The sequence below is a fragment of the Anabrus simplex genome, chromosome X (genome assembly GCF_040414725.1).
Source record: "Anabrus simplex isolate iqAnaSimp1 chromosome X, ASM4041472v1, whole genome shotgun sequence".
In the NCBI taxonomy this organism is placed as follows: domain Eukaryota; kingdom Metazoa; phylum Arthropoda; class Insecta; order Orthoptera; family Tettigoniidae; genus Anabrus; species Anabrus simplex.
The window spans coordinates 198,794,551-198,815,486 of NC_090279.1; the positions used below are offsets into that span (position 1 = coordinate 198,794,551).

At 40.0% G+C, this 20,936-nt stretch overlaps 1 protein-coding gene across 6 annotated transcripts in view; it reads right to left on the bottom strand.

Annotated features, from left to right (window-relative positions):
- The window catches only part of LOC136886864 (zinc finger protein OZF), a 229,277-nt gene that overhangs the window by 179,283 nt on the left and 29,058 nt on the right, over positions 1-20,936 (bottom strand). For all 6 annotated transcript variants that reach the window (XM_068230660.1, XM_068230661.1, XM_068230656.1 and 3 more), the window contains 2 exons: positions 20,258-20,431; positions 3,468-3,526 (listed from right to left, as the gene is read on the bottom strand). In XM_068230660.1, the coding sequence (XP_068086761.1) occupies positions 3,468-3,526; positions 20,258-20,431 (233 nt within the window). The remainder of the gene's footprint in view (positions 1-3,467; positions 3,527-20,257; positions 20,432-20,936) is intronic.

A 20,936-nucleotide genomic window follows, 5' to 3' on the forward strand; every position in this document is an offset into this window, starting at 1 on the left:
ATTTTGTCATTAAGAATGTCAGTACTGAGGTCATCTAGTAATAAAACATGCTCATACCTGGGTAAGCGGTCTAGTAGGATGTCCTCAAGGTCGGCGATGTATCCAATCTTTGGTGGGTAATAAACTACATTAACATTCAGTAAGCACTTTTCGCTTAGAGCCTCAATTTCTATGAACATGAACTTGGGCCTTGCACAGTATTAACTAATTGTTTTGTAGATTATTTTATATGTTAGGTCGTTCCTAATATTCATAGCTACTCCGCCGCCGCCTTTACCTGTGCGATTTTTGAGGTGAACGACAGAATCTGACAACCAAGGTTTCATCCAAGTTTCCCCGTTCATGACAATGTGAGGGTTGACATTAGCAATTATGTTACGGAGTTCGTGGAAGTGAGGCATTAGACTTTAAACATTAGCATGTACTTACCTGTAGGGAATTTGAAAAAATGTATTTGTAAGGGGATTAGGGGCTGGGTAGATATGGGAGCGGAGATTCCGCTTAGCTGACCACCAGTAACCTTGCTGAAAATAGAAGCATGATAATATTTTTGTGCTGATTATTACATAGGTACAAACAAATCTGAATGGCCTAAAATCCAAATAAACTCAATATTAGCCACTAAAATAAAGAAATAAATGTGCTAACTGGGTTAAACCCATTTATATTTATTTAACAAAGTCGATCCTTCCGCCATATTGCATTAGCCTTCATCAGGGCATGTGAAGATCGTGACTTCCACGTTCCTTCGAAGAGTTTCTCTGTCGGAGGCAGACCTTCACACGCCCTGATGAAGGCCAATGCAATTTGGCGATGAGCCAGGGAAACCTACGTTCATCAATATCAGCAATATTTTATTAGTTAAGGGTATACAATGAAATTTAAAAAAAAAAAAAAAAAAAGAAAGAAAAACCACTATTAAAGTAGAACACAGCCCGGAAGGCGGTTTGAGGAGGGTTGCGCAGCAACATTTGCGCGCTTTGTAGTATGACGTGCTTTCCGCTGAGCCAATAGAATCATTTCAGTAAGAGGTGCCTGTTTGTGCGGGTCACGAGTGAATGTTTAGAGTTTTATTTGTAAATATCATAATCAACGAATTTAGGGAACTATTTGCGTGTGTACGATAGATCCAGGAAGAGCAAACAGACAAGTATTCCGTCGACAGGCGAGGGAAATAGTATTTAAAGTGTATTTATATTTTGTAAGCATGCAGCAGCAGGCGTTCATAGGTGAGAAACGCCATGTTGCCACGCTTCAAAAGAAGACAGCACTCGCGTGTGGTATCGGCCTGCAAACAGTACAGAGGATAAAACAAGCTTCGGAAATAAAATAATAAATAAAATAAAAAATAAAAAAATAAAATAAAATAAAATAAAAATAATGCGGTGTTCAGGTCGCCAGAGAAGAACCCTTAGAGGGAGAAGCCAGTGACGGTCCACGATGATTTCAATAAAAATGTTCTGTGTATAACAATATTTGATATGTATAAAAACGGCGAATATCCTACGGCATTGAAGCTGGACCGTCCATTTATCTTCCTTAATATCTCGAAAATTTTCCTCAACACTTTTGCGGGTTTTGATGTTAAAAATTAATTTGGACTTTAAGGAAACGTTTAAGCCCACGAAAAATATAGGTCATCGCTTTGAAATTCAAGATATAACTGGAAGAAAAAAATGTTTACACGTTCATGCTGTTATGCTCTCTGCACTTCGCCTTCATTTCTCTCAACTTCCATTTAACTTCTTTAATATCTCGAAAATTTCCCTCAACACCTTCTCGGGGTTTGATGTTAAAAATTAATTTGGACTTTCAGGAAACTTTTAAGCCCACAAAAAGTATAGGTCATTGCTTTGGAATTCAAGATATAACTGGATGAAAAAAATGTTTACACATACATGCATCTCATACTTCTGTCTCTCTCTGCGCAACGAAACCGCCTTCCGGGCTGCGTTCTACTCTAGCTGCCTCTGTGCCTCTATGGATCAGTGGTAGAATGTCAGCCTCCGGAACCGAACATAGCGGGTTCAAACCCGGCAGACGTAATCAAATTTTTGAAGGGCGGAAAAAAGTCCATTCGACACTCCATATCGCACAATGTTGGCATGTAAAATACCTCTGGTGACACATTTGGTGTTTGACCATCGAAAGTTCATTAAAATTCAGCCATAGATGCCCAAGAAAGATTCAGATTACTCTGGCATCCAGTGGGTCAAAAGTAAAATAGAACATAAAAACTGAGAGCAGACAGACAGATGGCATCAAATTAAAATACTAAAAGCAGTCTTGCCAGAGAGTACACACTTCCTCTGATAACGGAAGAATACTATTCCCTGCCAGATATGCTTCGATTCTCTAACTTTTCCCATCTTCCAAATATATTTAACAGACGACAGAGCATTCCCAATAACTTAACATTATGCTAAGAGAAAAAAGTCTACGTACAAACAAACCCCATCATGACATATGCCTTAAATATTATCTGGGAACACCTATCAAAGGATAACCTAGCTACACAAGAAAAATTGAAGGCCATGTATCTTAAAAAAGGCCTGGGAAAAAACACTCCTTGGAGACTAACCTATGAGCTCACAAGAGATCCGTTCTCTATAGAAGAACAGCGATTAAAACTACCACTGCCTCTAACAACACAATACTAAGCTTTGCATCATGAACTGCAGGACAAACACAACGAATATATGGATAGATTTTTACCAAACAGACGGCATGACGTCAGAATGGATAAACTTTGACTACGAACTGTGTCATACCATAACATGTTTCTTATTAAATGTTCATAAAACCATTGCAAAGGGCAGGAAAAACAATATGACTATGACAGGTATATCAAGACGACTTATCTGACCTATTTACAACGAATGCTGCGAAGCAGAACGAGTGTTCCAGTTATTATTATTAATCCACTACTTCCAAGGTAAGGATTTATCAATTGTACTATAGTTTTTACAGATATGAAGTAGAAAGTACAAACTCAAATATAGTGAAATAAAGAAATACCTAACTTGAAAATGAGCATTTATTTTAAAATTCCAAAATTAGTAATAAAAGCGCCAGTCCGGAGGATTAAAATGTATGGAAGTGAGCAAGACCTCAATGTGTTAACTGAGCGTGACTGCTGCAGTATTTTCTTTGTCTTGATGTTGCAATGCTTTAAAACCTTGCCCATCCTTTCTGTAATCACTGTGATGTATGCAATGAATACCTTTCTCTCACATGTCTCTTCGTATTTGTCCTCAGATAATGGAGGAAACTTAACAGCTCTCTCGATTTCATTTTGCTACATGTATTATTAGCTTGTAAAGCCAAGAAGGATGACTGCGGCAAACACGACCCCTTGGCTCACGAAAACAACAAGGCCTAACATCCAAGAAATAGATCAGCCGTGAAAACCTGCACCAGTATAAGTTCCACTATTTAGTTTAATATACTCTCTTAAGAGTACTTACCAATTTGGAGAAGTCCCATCGCTACTGTTCCCATTGATAATGTCACCTGGCGTCTCAGTCTACATGGAAAGGGAAACATTTTAATTTATAATAGGATTACATAAATCCACTAACAATATTTAGGCCTGAGGTGCTCACCTGGGTGCCCGATGAGGCTAGCCCAGTACGGCCGGGCTGGCCTGGCGTAAATGCAGGTGGCTTACGTAGCAAGCATACGTCACAGTGAAGCGAGAGAGCGAACACAGTTTGCAGGGATGCGAGGGAGCATTGACTTTCGATTGCGATTGTGAAGCTCGCCTCCAGCACTCACCAAAGTATTGATTGGGGTACATTATTTAAAATAAAACTCTATCATCGCAACAAAATACTGACCTTTTCAAGATATTCCAGTTTAATGTATACTCCGCTCAATATAAACAGTCTGTTTTATTTTCTTATATTCATTCAAAGAAAACTGACGTTATAATTTTTGTGTACAGTCTAAAAAGGAACAGGGTTTAAGCATACAAGCTCTGATTTACAATTGCTTGGATGGGAATGACAGTATTTCCAGTTTTTAAAATGTAAAATTCGTGTTATTCATTAAGAAAAAAGTAATTTAATTACATAATGCAACAATGATTTTGCATAGTGATGTAGTGTTGTGTGACTTTCCCTGTTCACTGAATTTATAAAAATAGTATTTAAAATTTAACAAGCGTCCAGTTATAATAGCTAGCCTCTAAATAGCGAGAGGGGGTTTCATCACGAGTGAAGACATAGATATTTACTATCCAAGATGAAAGTACAACAATGTAAATGTCTCTCTCAGATAGACGTACAGTATGCATTCAAATAAATAATCTCCCTGGTTTAATCCCAGTAAGCACAATTGGATTGTTGGAAAGTTTATCAGATAATTTAAACCCAAACCACCACAAGCCACAGCTTGTCCATCTTAACTCCGTATTATATTAGAGCTGTTTCTAAAGCCCCTCTTACCGGGCAAGTGAGCCGTGCGGTTAGGGGCACGCAGCTATGAGCTCGCATCCGGGAGATAATGGGTTCGAACCCTGCTGTAGGCAGCCTTGAAGATGGTTTTCCATAGTTTTCCCGTTTTCACACCAGGCAAATGCTGCGGCTGTACCATAATTACAGCCATGGCCGCTTCCTTCCAATTCCTAGGCCTTTCCTGTCTCATCGTCGCCATAAGACCTATCTGTGTCGGTGCGACATAAAGCAAAAAGGCCCCTCATAAAATGTAATAATGAAAATTGTAATTCATTATGTACATTATAAAAATATCTGAGGTTGTAGCCCTAACTCTTTATTGTATCCGGTCAAAATAAATAAATGGCAATGAACATAAATAACTTATTTCTTACAACGTAAATTGAAAATGATGTGGAATTCTGCTCTCTTTCTTTCGTTATTTTCTGTCTCCATTTCAATCTCGAATATTGCAGCAGTGATCGATTTTGACTGGGAGAACTTTGCCCAACCCTCATAGCCTGTGACGTAGCCACACTGTGGTTGAATAGTATTCGCTCATCGCCTGCCAGCCCGCCACTTACAGTACTGGGCGCCCGTGGAATGGAATGCCCAGCGTGAGCACCCCTGATTTAGGAAAATAACAATTACCTGGACTATTAACTAACTAGGAGTGTGTACCCATTACTGACAAGTAACAGGGCTACTCTATCTTCAAAGAGAGATCACTGTTAGTGAAAGTCTGCATCAAATCCTGGAGCTTGAAAAAGAGGTGCAGCAAGTATGACATAAAATCTGACTCAGGAATTTCTCTCCAGATACCTAAATAATAAATAAATATTATTTAATATCCTATTTTAGTGTGTTATGGATCAGAATATACAAATACGCACAGCAAGAAATGGATCAGAAATCCAATAAATCTCAATGAAATACAGTCATCCCTCGTTATAATGCCATTGATTTTTCAATGTATAGTTGGCGCAAAAAAGAGAGTGGCATTAAACTGAGGTCATGTTTTAAAATATTAATTTGAATAAGCATGTAGTAATATACTGTGCAGGAATTTTCTGGAATAGTACTGTATTCATACAAGACTGGATATAGTAGAAGGATACAACTGGGGAGCAGCGGCAGTTCGTGACATTTTACTCTAGCAGGGCTGTGCCGCCCCCTCCCCATTTGGTCTAGTTTTCACTGACCAGCACCATGATACTTTTAGATGAATAATAATAATCCGATGACACTGGTTGAATAGAAATCTGCCTGCTCCACAACATTAATTAATTAATTACACTACAATGTATTTATGCACACACATTTAACAGGCTAACAGCTAATGCAATCCGCACTACTAAGGCACTGCACTGTTTCACTGATCACAATTAAAAGTGATAACGACATTGTGAAAACATATATACAGCGCACTCCCAAATTTCTCTCCCCTTGCTCAAACTTCAAAGCATGACAACCAACAATTTGACTATCCTACAAACAGTGCCGTCACGTTATGGGCTCAGTTTTCAGCGCTTACACCCACCTGCACTCTTCCCGACAAGCCCATATCGTCCTTCCAGGCTCCTCCCACACCCCGCGCACTTGCTAAGTCTAGGGACCTACTGAGGGCTCCGCCAGACAGACCATACACCCGCCTGCACCCTTCCTTCCCCTGACAAGCGCATATCGTCCTTCCAGGCTCCTCCCGTACTCCGCACACTTGCTAAGTCTAGGAACCTATTCAGGGCTCTGCTGCCACAGTCCGAGCGCCACATGACTAAAGAGAAAACATCGTGCTTGCTGGACAGCAGCAACGGTCTGAAAGCCTTTGCCATTTTCTTGAAAATAGAAAAGCAAAATGTTTACAGCCAAAATAATAAAGATAGCATTGTATAACTGAATATCACAGCCCATAAGTTTGACTTCACTACTCCGAAAACCATAAAAAGTAGTTAGTGGGACGTAAAGCAAATAGCATTGACTTCACTACATTTGTCCGTCTCTATGTAATCAATTACAGAGTGAAATAATGTTAAATGTTTTTGAGAAGGCAGCGGGGCGGCGCCCAAAAGCTCTTCATGCACGAACCCCCACTGCTGGGGAGTGTCTTTTATCACCAGGTACAAAGATTAATATGGAATAAAGATGTACCAGTGAAGGCTAAAGAAGTAATATACAAGACATATTACTTACCTATAATGAAATATACAGCAGAAACCTGGACAATGACACAGATGAGAGTAGAGTACAGGCAGGAGTATGGTACAGAAGATAAGGAGGGATAGAGTAAAAAATGAAGACATATGAAAAAAGCTAAATGACAAACTGGAACAAAACAGATTGAGATGGTTTGGACCTGTCAAGCGGATGCAAGAAGAAAGACTGCCAAGACAAGCTCTAGAAAGACAGATGATAGATTTACAGTTTCAGATAAGACAGAGACAAGGGAGACCAAGATTACAATGGATAGGCTGTGAAGAACAGCATAGGACAACAGAATGTGGACTGGAACACAGAGCTGGATGAGGAATAGCGATGTGTCGAATCAGTTCATTCGTATCAAGTAATTCATTCATTCATTCATTCATTCAATCACACTCTTTACTGTAAATCGTTCAAATGAAGTACAGTAAAAAACTTGTTAATTTGAAGTCGTTGGGACGCTAAAATCGGACTTCAAATGACGCGATTTCGAATTAACTGCAGCCAACTCAAAATACATCACAAAATATTCCAAGATCCTTTAATGCATGCAATCACTGTGATTCACAGACCTATCAAATGCTGTGGAAAAAATTACATTTCCGAAATGTATCCAACAAGGTGAATTTATTCAATAATGCTCTTGGATAACGCCATACACTGTCAAACATAACCTCACACCCAGGAAAAATAAAACACCGATTCAAAAACAAAGAGTAATCTACTGTATACGCATGATGCAAATTAAGTACAGTATAAAGCATTTGCACAGGGGAGCCAACAAGACTGTCCAAATTGGAAACACATAACACCAACAAAACAACTTTAAAAACCCGGACATATATAACAAATATCAAGAACAATAAATAACTTTATACAGTACCTGAAAAGTTCGCAAATGTTTAATGGGCCAGGACGTTTTTTTTTTCCTCACACATTAGGCTTAATGCCTTTAAAGAAAGAATGTATGAGAGATTGCTTCATCTTTTTTTTTTTTTTTTTTTTTTTTATAAACAACAGCTACGAACTGCTCCATAGCCTTAATTGTAGCGTCGTCAGCATCACTTGCACTTATCACAGAAAAATTCAACACTCCTAGAGCGGCAAGTACATAATGTTTCAATGGAATAGATGCCACCTGCGCCATGTCTTCGTCGTGTTCAACATCAGCTGTAGCTGCATCTGCCTTTGGCGTCACGTGATCACGGCTGATCATCATGGCGGGATCCTGCTCTTCTGAAATAGTCTATGATCTATGGCGATGTATTCGGCGAAAGTTATACTGTAAATCCTTCCATTCATCTTCTTCTTCTACTCCATTTAACGAAACCAAAAACCACACTTGATGAAGCAGTTCTTGACTGTCGATGAAGGAATAGCATTCCAGGCAACTGTCACACTCCGCATTATAACAATCACGTTCCACTAGCATATTTCTCTTGTCAGAATATTTCTAGCAGCTTCACAGAGAGAGTAACGCACCAGTCGCTTTCTGTAGGCACGTTTCAGAGATAAAAGTATACCTTGATCTATGGGGCTGCAAGTAGCTCTTAGTGTTGGCCGGCAGAAAAAGAAGACACACATTTTAAAATTAAATTATGTTTGTGTGCAGTGCACTGATCAAACAACAGAAGTATTTTTCTGTCCTGGCATGCCATTTTGCACTCAAGACATACCAGCCACTCAAGAATTTTGCTTGCAATCCAGGAATTTTTAGACGCTTTGTATTTGCATGGAAAGTGTCTGATGGCCTTAAAAGAGCATGCCTTCTCGAACTTGCCTATGACGAGGGGAGGAAGTCTCTCACTTCCGTCTATATTGCAACACAGAAGGACTGTGACTCTATCTTTGTAAGATTTCCCGCCATGGAACTTCTCTCCTTTAAAACTGTAAGTCCATTTGGGCTCAGCATTAAAAAACAATGCAGTCTCATCGGCACTGAAGATATTGTTTGGTGCATACAAATTGATTACATCAGCCACGCTTTCTCGCCAACCGTCTGCACCGCTAGTATTCACTGACTCTGCTTCTCCGCACACTGCCTGCCACGATTTTGTGCCGTTCCTTAAAACGCTGAAGCCACCCGTTTGAACTCAAACTCGAGCCCCATCTTTAGTGCCAGTCCATTAGCCTTCCCCTTAACCCTTTGGCCTACGAACTTTTTGGAAAAAAAAAGTACCCTTTCATGCTATTTATTTTTTCATTTATTTTAAGGAAATACAGATATATACACAGATGTTACACATATATAAACAACTTCTTTTGTATTCCACCATACATTTATGATTTGGAGAACTCCTCTCATGTATACAATACTAAAAAATCATGTGCCCTCTGCATCGCCCGGGCAACTCTAATTTCTTCCAAGTTGGAGCAGGTTTTGTTTGGTAGTAGCCAGTATATCGACCCTGATGCATCAAGGGAATATTACCAGTGTGAGGGGAATTTGGCAAAGAAGCAAGATATTTACAGTCATAACCATTGGTTTCTTTTGTTACATGATTCCAGAACTGTGGGGGTTAGAAATTCATTGACCACTGTTGGATTAGCTTCCAATTTCTTCTGTACCACGGAGTGTATTTCACAAACTGGTTTACATGTGACATCAGTATGTTTATTAGCTTCAAGTTCCCAAATCTAGTCATTACTGATGTTCCTACCTGTTGATGTTGTACCTTGCATAAATCTTCAATTATCCGTTGGCGCTGCCTCTTCAGAAATAGAATCAGATTCGCCTTTATCAATAACATTTGAAGATGAATTATTTTAACTTTACACACTTTCATAGTGAATCTAAACATCAATATTCTCAAGCTAATCATGAATAACACCATCCGTTCCACTCTAGGCCGCTGCCATATTTGTTAACAAATAACAGGTGGTGAGATGCGTTTTATCTTTCTTATTCCAGGAGCAAGTTAAAGTTTGATATAAAAATGAAGTTCAGGTAGTTCCTGACATCTGCTAGTTACATTTTAAAACTTATAGAACAAACCTCGTTGACTCGGTAACCGTAAATACGCATCTGTAGATAGTCCATGCGTGCGGACAGAAGTGTCTGTCAAAGTGTGTCTCCATCTTTCACTTGCTGGCGGACAATTCTGTCAAAGTATGGCATAAGGTTAATAATCTTGCCATCAACCTGGATATTGTTCGCTCAAACATGTGGAAACCACTCGATCAATTCCACTTCCATATCAGTGTGTTTACCTTCTCGAATTCGCATTCACTTTGCTGTATTTACACCCTGAATTTCTTGAGCTTCTATGCTGCTATATACTTGAGTAGTTGACATCTTTATTTCGAAACACGTCCGGAACTGTGTGAACATTTCTTTTTCTGCACTTTGGATCCAAAAATACTGGGAAGCGTAAATTATGCAAGGGCGTTAATTATGCGAGAAAATATGGTATCATGTGTAGTGCTGAAACTGCACATTGTGCTGTACATGCTCGCAACGGGAAATAATATCCGAAGCCCTCATCGTTTCTTCAGAGTTACCAAAGCCAGCATATCTTTAATGATTCTGGAAGTATGTGAAGCTAAAAGATTTCATACAGGTAAGGAAAAATGCAAATATATTGGTGAGAGTATTCTATATAAGCAAATGTTCAGAAAAACAACTATTATCAAAGGTTTATTTGCTTTTAAGTACCGGTATACAATAAATTTCAGTGAACACACGTTACAAAGATATCATAATTAGTATTGTTTCAATTCTGCAGCGAGTTAAAAGCTTGTGCCAGAATGCCTGCTCGGCTTCTTGGTGTGAGTGATCATACACATATCGTGATGGTCCAGGAACTGATTCATGATTGGTAGAAATGGTTGTTGGTGAAGGGGTCACAGAAGAGGTAGCAGACTGTTAGAAAATGTTGCAGAAGGAGAGGGTGAGGGGGAACGATTCATAGGAATTTCACTTTTTTTATGAGCGGCTGAATACGTATTTTTGACAAATAGGTTTGTATGTGTTGCTGAGCTTGAAATGTTAAAGTCAAAGGCATAGATTATCTGAAGTCAAACACTTTTTCTAAAAACTTCAAATTCATTTTCAGGAGCTATTGGACCATTTAAAACTTTACTCACGTTATGTATTTTTTCATGCATTTTAAAAATTAAGGTCTCTTAATCGTTTTCATTCAGGAGCATTAGGCGAAGATCGAGCTTCTTGTTCCAAAGAAATATCCGCCGAGTTCTGCATTGCATTCAGGAAAGCCATTTCTTGCACTTGTACTGGCAGCGTTTTCTGTGCCGTCTTCCTGGAATGGAAAGTGCACTTATTAACATTTTAACTAATGAAGAGAGATTTAATTACTACTTAAGCATTATGTGTAACATATAACCCGAATAAAATTTTGCGATTAACACAAAAATATTTTTTCAGGTACAACTAAATACAAACGAGTGGAATAAAATTGAATTTGGTTTCCAAAGAAAATGGAATTTTCCTGAATGCTGTTGCGCTGTGGATGGAAAGAATGTCATGATAAAAGCCCCACATGTGGGAGGAAGCTTTTATTATAACTACAAACACAGTAACAGCATTGTCCTAATAGCTGCAGTAGACCATGATTACTGTTTCGGATAAATACATGTAGGTTGTAATGGAAGAATTTCAGAGCGCGGTGTCTTTAGGAACTGCAGTCTAAGCACAGCGCTGGAGAATAATTTGCTGCCAGAAAATCAGGTACTAGTTGCAGATAACGCTTTCCCTTTGAAAAGGTACCTCATGAAGCCCTATCCAGGGATATCACGAGCAAGGTGTGTAGTAGAAAATGCTTTCGGGATATTAGTGAGCCGTTTCCGAATATTTGAGAAACCTATCCCATTTACTCTGGATAAAGTTGACAAAATTATAAGAGCTAGTTGTGCTTTACACAACTGGCTTAGAATGACAAAAAGTAATTAGAATCCCTTTATAACAGTCAACAATGAGGGCACTCCTCAAGGTGATATTACACATGGAAATTGGAGAGGTCTGCCAGCAGAAACAAGGACTGCTATTTGCTTTACGTCGCACCGACGCAGATAGGTCTTATAGCGATGATGAGACAGGAAAGGCCTAGGAATGGGAAGGAAGCGGCCGTGGCCTTAATTAAGGTACAGCCCCGGCATTTGCCTGGTGTGAAAATGGGAAACCACGAAAAATCATCTTCAGGGCAGCCGACAGTGGGGCTTGAACCCACTATCTCCCGATTACTAGATATTGGCCGCACTTAAGCGACTGCAGCTATCGGGCTCGGTAAACAAGGACTGCACAAAACCTTTCACCTCGAGATGCTCGCATTGTTCGTGATAATTATGCCAATTTCTTTGTTGACCAAGGATCAGTTACATGGCAGATGAGGTAGATATGTTAAAATACATCACAAACTTGGATAGTGGAATCACACATGCCAAATTGTAAATATTGTTACGTGCCAGCCCCGTGGTAGCCCCTTTTGGTAATTCCAGGAAGGGGCTGGTGACTCAAGACGACCTGGAATCTCCCAACCGGCTTGTGGGGTGGAGCCGGCCTTTCCATGGATTGTTCTCGGCAGCTGGCTTACCTGCGAGTTTCTTGGAGATTCAACGGGAATGTTCTGCCTGTAGTGACATCGTGACATTTCTGAACCAAATCATGTGAGCTAAAAAAAGGGAGGCTAGCCGCAGGCAGGCAGTCAGTCAGTGCTGGACTCCGTGCAAGACTGGGTGTGTTGGGGTTCGGTGGCTGGGCTGAGGGCGACACAGGTGTTGGCTGTCGCCAGTGTCCCACCGAGGTCTGAACGAGGAGTTGTTGTTGGGATGGCGAGGAGACCAGTGGGTGCGGGAACTGGAGACGACAGAACGGAAGACTGCACTGTGTGTTTGTGTAATTCTGTGGACTGAGGATCGCCGTGAGCCAGCGAGGAAACCCGCTATCGTGATTCCGAGGATAAATAGACGTATGTTAATGTTCGCTGTTTTGAGGATCGCCCTGCTGTTGGATACTGTCGAGTTGTTTAGTTGTTCACTGCATGTGACTGTGTGAATTACTGGACTATCTGTGGAGTCAAACCGACGAATAGTCATAGTGTGTTGTTTTACCAGTGGCACTGTGTTCAAATCCAGTGGTCTTCACACAGCAGCTGTATGAGTTGATTGACTGGACTTGTTAGTGTCAATAACTAACTAAAACTAACCAAATTAACTAAAAATAGGGTGCTGGTATTCCATCAAAAATAAGCTCTGCTATTTACTACACTTTTGGAAGTAAAGATATTAGATGAACACTCACCAAATTATCCTGCGTTTTTATTATCACCAACCCGACAGACTTCAATGCTTCATTCAGCAAGTTGAACCTGCGCCAGATTTTGTTGAGTCCTTGATCTTTTTAAGTTCTTGCGAATAGGTTGAACATATACTCTGTATTTTCTGACACACTTCTTTTACACCAGATGAATCATACTCATGGCATCTTTCATTCATATATAGACTTCTTGGCAGGCTTGTTTATTTCTGTACAAAGCACTTTTAGTATTCCAAAGGCACTCGTGCTGAACATATTCACTAACAAATTTTAGAGTGTTATCTTCTGTCCATCTAGTCTTCGTTCTCGGCAATTAGAACGAATGACTGAAAGAAAAACAAACTCACAATGATGATCAACTCCGTAGCTTCACCCACAATTTAAGAACATGACTAAAATGCACCTGTTCGCACATGGTAAGTAGCAAGTACAGTGCTTCCCCCACTACTCCGATGGGTGCACGTGCAGCTTGTGGGAGGTCTACTTGAAGGGAAAAAATTGTTACTTAATCATTTACTTACCACTAAATTCCCAGTTCACACGCTGCAAGTCCCTTAAAATTTAGTTAAAAATTTAATTACCACTAAATTACTGTCCGCATGTAAACAGGCCTTTACAGCAAAGTTGTTCTGAAAACAGAGCGATGCAAATATACTTTCATCCGAGAACTCACTCATTACCCATGGAATACCGTTGATCGCAACTGCTCAATGCATTAGCTTTGCTGCTCCTTGATCCATTTTCACCTAGTACACTACCATCCTGGAATAAAACAGATCCTGAATACTTGAAGTGATCTATCTGTTCCACTTTTGTATTTTAGACCGGACATTCAATCCCTTGAGGTTCATTCCATACCTCAGATCACTTTAGTCTTGGAAGTATACGCAAGTCTCGAAAACAGATGGAGAGCACGTGAATAGAGTACATATAAAAGAAAGACAGGGGTCCAACGATTTTTGGCTGCAGCCTTTGTCTGAGGAGGGTAGTAAAAATAAAATTAAAAAAAAAAAAACACCGCAGGAGAGAGAGGGAGAGGGGGGGGATAGAATAATAATGGCCATAGACGCCTGTGCACCAAGTTAGAGAGGGGGCTATCATTCCTGTAAAAGCATTTATACTTCCAAGTACCTCTCGAAGAACCTAAAGATGGACTATAACTCTGTACTCTACACCTCTTAGTGCCTCTTGACGAATCCAAAGGGTCCACTCAGGAAACTAGAACTTACAGAGAGAAAGATCTTGAGGAGCATACTAGGACCCATAAGAGAGGGGAATGGCACCTACAGGATCAGGCACAACGAGCTCTACGAACATCAGGAAGACATAGTCATGTGTATGAGGAAAAGGCGACTGACTTTCTATGGGCACATGACCCGCCTGAAAGCCTGCCGGCTCACCAACAGAATCTCCACAATGACAAGTAGAGGAAGGGCTTGTAACATTAAGAGGATCACCTCAGTAAAATCAGATCCCATTTTAGACCATAGAGAATTGATCTCAGTACCGACAGGCCATCCTACAGGGCGTCTTCCCACCGTACCTCACAAGCAAAAAGGAGTACAGGGACCACCACACCCAAGTGGATGGATGGAAGGAAGCAGGCAGCCAGAAAATGAAAGCGTACTGAGCTAAGAAAAAGCAGAACACCATAGCTAAGAGTTAAGATGAGCACTGTGGTCCCTAGTAGGCCAAAACGAACAAAAACAAAATGGTAGTGGTCGTTCTTAACAAGTAGACTAGAAGTTGGGAAACACACAGACAAGGTGATGGAAAAGAAGAGCAGTTATCTTATGTAATGTTTCGGTGCTTCCCTAGACCTGACCAACAGCTGATGCCCAACTTCGGAATCTCTAAGGGCGCGAGGTTGAGAAGTTGGGTAGGGTAAATATTTAAGGACTTTAACTGTAAAATAAATCAAATGTAGTTTGATGGTGCCTGGTGTGATGGGAACAAGAAGATCCATACTAGCGGCTTTGCAGGTACTCTGGAGGCCCCATACTCGCTTGGCTAGAGTGTTAGTAGTTAAGCCAAAGTAGAAAGCTGGCCACAGTCTGCTCTGGAGCAGGTAATGAAATGTCGTATGACTTTCAGGGCCAGGAGTATCCGAGGACATGTTCGGCTCGCCAGGTGCAGGTGTTTTAATTTGACGCCCGGAGGTGACCTCTGAAGCAGATGATGTTGGAAGTACAGTCATGACAAACTTGTATACAGTAAGACTTGTTGGTGAAAGTCTTTCTTGGTGCATGTAAAGGGCAGGTCTTAGGGAGGAAAGTGTGAAGCAGACTGATGTGGCTCATAACAAGTAGGAATGTTTCAGGTTAAGTGGGTGCCTGAATGGGACTGTGGGAGTTTTTAGAAGAAGATCACAGGAGTAGAGTGATAATGAAATAGGACACGTAGGCAGGCAAGTCAAAAAGTATCTGCAATTTGCTCTAATTTTCTTTAGGTTGGCTCTGTGGCGTTGTGCTCACCAGCCGGTAGACGGCACCATTGTCTGCGTCTGTGGGAGGTTTCAGCGTCATCAGATCAGTACAGCTTGTGCTCTGCGATGTAAAGATGGCCACGCCATTCTCTGTTTGCACCAAGGAAGAGCAGCGTTCCGTAATCCATGGTCAGCACAATACGGGGACAATGTTTTACCACAGCGAAGTGTTTACGAGTGCATCGAACAATTCAAAAGGGGACGCAAGAGCGTGAGGGATGAGGAAAGATTCGGCGTCCATCTGCAGCCGTAACTGATGCCAATATTGAACAAGTGCGTGATATGATCCTGAATAACAGACGAGTGACTGTTGATGACATGGCAAACCATATGCACATTAGCCATGGTTCTGCATATGAAATCATGCAAAACAGGCTTAACTTTCACAAAGTCTGTTCGAGATGGGTTCCAAAACAACTCAATGAAGAGCAGAAGTGCAATCGTGTGAGAATCTGTCGGCACCTACTGGACCGTCATGCTAACGAAGGTGAAACGTTTCTGAAACAGATCATCACTGGAGATGAAATATGGATTCATCACTTCGAACCAGAGAGCAAACGTCAGAGCATGGAATAGAAGCATCCCACATCACCAGTCAAAATGAAATTCAGGAGTCAATCTTCTACAGGAAAAGTGATGCTGACAGTGTTTTGGAACTCTCAAGGGACAATCCTGGAACATTACCAGGAAAACGGAAAAACAGTAAAAAGTGAATATTACAGTGATATGCTGGTAAACAAGCTGAAACCTGCAATTAACAACAAATACAGAAGTCGACTGTCGGAAGAAGTTCTTTTGTTGCATGACAATGCGCGTCCACATACCGCCGCCCACACCGCTCAAAGTGATCAGACGCTGCGTTTCGAGGTGTAGGACCATCCTGCGTACAGTCCCGATCTCGCCCCGTAGGATTACCATCTGTTTGGTCCACTTAAAACTGCTCTAAGAGGCCATCGATTCAGCTCCGATCTTTTCATGCAGAGGGTATCAGAAAGCTTGTGAAAAGGTGGACCATGTGCATTGGAAAGCAGGGTGACTGTTGAAAAAAAAGATGTCAATAAAAAATGATTACAGATACTTATTGACTTTCCATTGTAGAATGCTCGTTTTAAAAATGTGATTGGCTTTCTCAAGACCAGGATGATATGAAGGGAACGGGGTTAGGATGCTTAGGGAATCTGGGGACAGAGTTCATGGCCTGAGAGATCTGGCAGTCAACGAATTGCCATAAAGGCATTCCTCAAGTTCACGTTTCACCGATACAGGTAGGTCCTAATGAGATGATAGAATAGAAGAGGGCTAGGAGAGGGAAGGAAGTGGCCATGGCCTTAAGGTACAGGCCAGCATTTGCCTTGTGTGAAAATGGGAAGCCACAGGCTGCCACAGTGAGGTTCAAGCCAACTGCCTCCTGAACGCAAGATGACAGCTCAGTGACCGAAACGTGTAGCCACTGACTCGCTCAAGTTGTTGCAGTAGGTCGCACAGGCTTTAGAGTTTGAAGAAATCAGCTTGCCCTGGATGGCAAGGCTGAATGGTACAAATAGTTTTGTGTACTTTGGGTGAAAAACTGTTGTAATGGAGATGATAATGCAAATGGCTGGTGGATGGTGATTCTGTCATCCTGGGGATGGACATCAATGTCAAGGAAAGTGAGAGAACTTATAAATCTCATATTTTATCCCATATTGGCTCAACACAACTAAGGTTAAGTTATAAGTAGGTTCCCACCTTCCAATACTTATCAATTTCTATATAATAGTTTTCTTCTTCTTCTTCTTGCGTTCCGGCCTTCTAAGGACCCCGTTACAATTTCAATTGTTCCTCCTTAGTTGTTCTTTCCTTTTCTTCCAGTATTCTTTCATTGTTTCACTGTGTTTCTTTTTCCTGTCTTCAGTCCACTTTGTGCCTGTTTTCTTTTCCTTCCTCCCTTGGAATCCTTCCATTTGTAAGACTTTCTTCCTAAAAATCTTTCTTTCCAATAATTCTTCTTCTCGTATGTTGTTCCTTACCAGGTCTTTCTTGACTTCTTGAATCCAGGTGGTAGTTGATTTCTTTTCCCAAAGGTACTTGAAGATTCGTTTAGTTAGTCTATTGTCATCTATTCTGTAAATGTGTCCAAGAAATAGCAATCTCCTTTTTCTTATTGTTTCTGATATGTTTTCTATGTTCTGGTAAATTTCATTGTTACTTCTTAATTTCCAAAACTCTGCAATTCTTGGAGGACCTAATATTTTCCTTATAATTCTTTCTAATATTTCTAATTTATCAAGCTTGTATTTCAGTGCTAGACTTATTAATTACATGATATAATCTCTAGGACATGTTTCGTTCTGAATATGGAACATCTTCAGCTAAAAGATTTGACAAAATGGCAAGACAATTAGAACACATGTGATGGTTATGATGATACAATAGCTGAAAGAATTGATAAAATGGCACAAAAATTAAAACACATATGATAGTGATGATAAAATAAAATGTTCATTCATGTTGGTTAAGATTTCAACAAGTCAGTGTCCAAGTGATGAAGTAAAATCGGTGTAAGGGGGGTTCTTTATGTTGGAGACGTGTATATTTGTTAATCTTGAAGATAAAATTAGAGATATACAAGATTTTCTTAACCTATAGTTATCGGGGCACTCTTGAACAACCGTAGTTGAAGTTGAGTTGCAGTTGGACTGTTAAAATGAGTCTGAAACGAGAAGAAAATGAGTAAAAAGGAGGATATTTTGCCATTTTGTCAAATCTTTTAGCTGAAGATGTTCCAGAATCGGAACGAAACATGTCCTAGAGATTTGAATGGATGAAAACCATAACGGTACAAGTGACATTTGTGCTCTCGTGATGGGTGGTATAACTACAAATAGCATGCTTTATATGAGTGTTGAAGAAATTTAAATGCCTTTTTCTCTGAATGACTAAAGTGCTACTTATACCGTTATGGTTTTCAACCATTTATATCATATAATTAATAAAACTATTATATAGAAATTGATAAGTATTGGAAGTGTGGAGAGATCTGTCTCGTGAAATGGACACTGTAATTAGAGATAAGGATGTGCAGGAATGACTGAAGTAGTGCCACAGGAGGAAGATTTTATCAATGAACCTCCACCAGACTAGGGGCGGGAGAGGTTCAGTAGCCAGGAAATCCTTCGAGTTTTCCTGTAAAATGGTTACCATAGGATGGGGCCAACACAGTGGCCATAGAGGTGCCGCAAATCACAACGTCTACTTGCTTAGAATAACCACTATGATTATTATTCTATCCTCCACTAACGAAGGCTGCAGCCGAGAATTTTGGATCCAAGTACAGTAAAACCTCAGTGCATCGTTTCTCAAGGAAGAGGGGGGAAAATGACGATGGATGCAGGAAAACGATAAATGCAGGTAACACAAAAAATAGGGGTAAAGCGAAATAAAATATGGGTACTGTATCTGGACATTTTTCACCATGTAAACAAAACAACAATAATGGCGTGTGGCCTCCGGAGATGTCGCATGAAAGGTGACCTACATGTTTATGAAAATGCGCCCCTACCTAAGATGAATCATAATGTTTAAGTTGGCACACACACAGCCCCCCAATCCAATCAAGACCGCATGAACCAAAGGCCAACGTGCGCTAACCATTTAGCCATGGAGCCGGACATGCTCATACTATACATAACGGTATCAAAATATTGCAACCATTATATACGTGATGAAAATAAAAAACATGACTTTTACACCGTTTCATTTCACTTTTCTTTACATATTGTAATAATTGAAAACCTTCGAGGTCAGTTCTCTTACTGCAAATCAATGATATACCGTACGTGGAATATTACGGCGATAAAGTGCATTGAAAAATTATAAAACTTTATTTACAACCACCTATTCAATACTTTAGAATATACTCACTGGATTATAGTATAATCATGAAGTATCTTAAACAATGGGAAATGTTTCGTTCGGCATAGCGAACATCAGCCATTATTGCACAAAGACTAGGTCAGGGCTTGAGTTTAAAAATGATCAAAATACAGTAGTATCCTCACATCAAAGGAGAAAAAGTGTCATAATGAAAGAGTGATCATCAACAATCAACAGAATATCAACAATAGATTTTGTAACAAAACATGTGCAAATTAAAAACAAGTATTTATCGTGAAATACATTAACAATAAACAATCTGTACAATAAAAACAATCATGGGGTTGTTGAAGTATGACAGTAGGTGTTGTGGACATTAAAATATACATCAATGCGTGAAGCGTGGATTAAATTTAAAATTGCGAGGTTGGAAGTCCTTCTAATTGAATAAAAACAAAAGTTAGAATAGGGTTCATTGAATCATCATGTGTTCAAGTTGAACCTGTCAAAAGGCACATAACAGCAATACAGACTAAGGTTTATGTATGATGTGAACATTAATATCTGTGAATTCTATAGGAGACACAATCTTGATACCACAAGAGTTCAAGCTGAGCAAGTCAACATGCACGAGCTAGCAATAAGACTAGGAAATTCAATGTGACGTAGAACACCAAATAGTGGACTCAAATAGTGGTATCACGATGAATACGGGAGAACGACAGTTCCGGGAATGATGTATCAAGGTTCTACTGTATTTATTTTACGCGTACTCTATCCACATGTTCATACGCGGTAAGTTGCTCTTCGCCATATGTTTCCTAGATTTATATGTATTTTGCTCCTGCTGGCTTCCTTACCTGAGCAGCTAGTCTTAAAAATGTTGATTTCCATATCATACTCATTGCACCTCACATCAAGTTCAAAACAATGACAAATCGAAAACAGAATCTAATACTGCAGTATGACAAAGGCAATTTTAGATTGTTCTTAACCGCAGTTCATACCCACCATTAAGTCCTCCTCCTCTGATCTCGGCAGAGTATCATATGACAGGTCTGTATCAATCTCCTCTGGTTCAATTTTGACATCATCTGAACTAAATGGATCTGCAGACAAATCCACTGGGGGTGAATACTTGTATTCCTTGGGCAACTCAGGAACCAGTTCTTGAATGATCATTTCCTGAGAAAAACAAAAACGTTTGTAGTTGCATATTTTTATCAACTTACAGTAAGTGATGTGCAAAATTTTGAGATGAAATAAATCAAGAAACTCTGGATTCATTAGCAAGAAGAAGAAGAAGAAGAAGAAGAAGGAGGAGGAGGAGGGAGATCTCCATGAGAACATTTTATGGAGAAAGATAGAAACACGAATAGAAACTGATACTAGAATGAAGACGTCAACAATCAGGTTTTGTCTTGACAGAGCACATAGGAAGTGTAGGATTAGGAGAAAGCTGGATAAGGAAAGGAAAAGGTAGGAGACAAGCAGATAAAGAAGATAATAACAAAGACAGTGGTAACAAAATAATAATAACAATAATAATAATAGCATTCCTGGCCCAAACTACAAAAACAGGATGTACATAAGAAAATCCACATAAGAAATCTACTCTAAGATCGAGGAGATCACAGACACAAAGCGCAAATGCAGGGCTCGCTTCTATGGTCATCTACAACTCTCGATG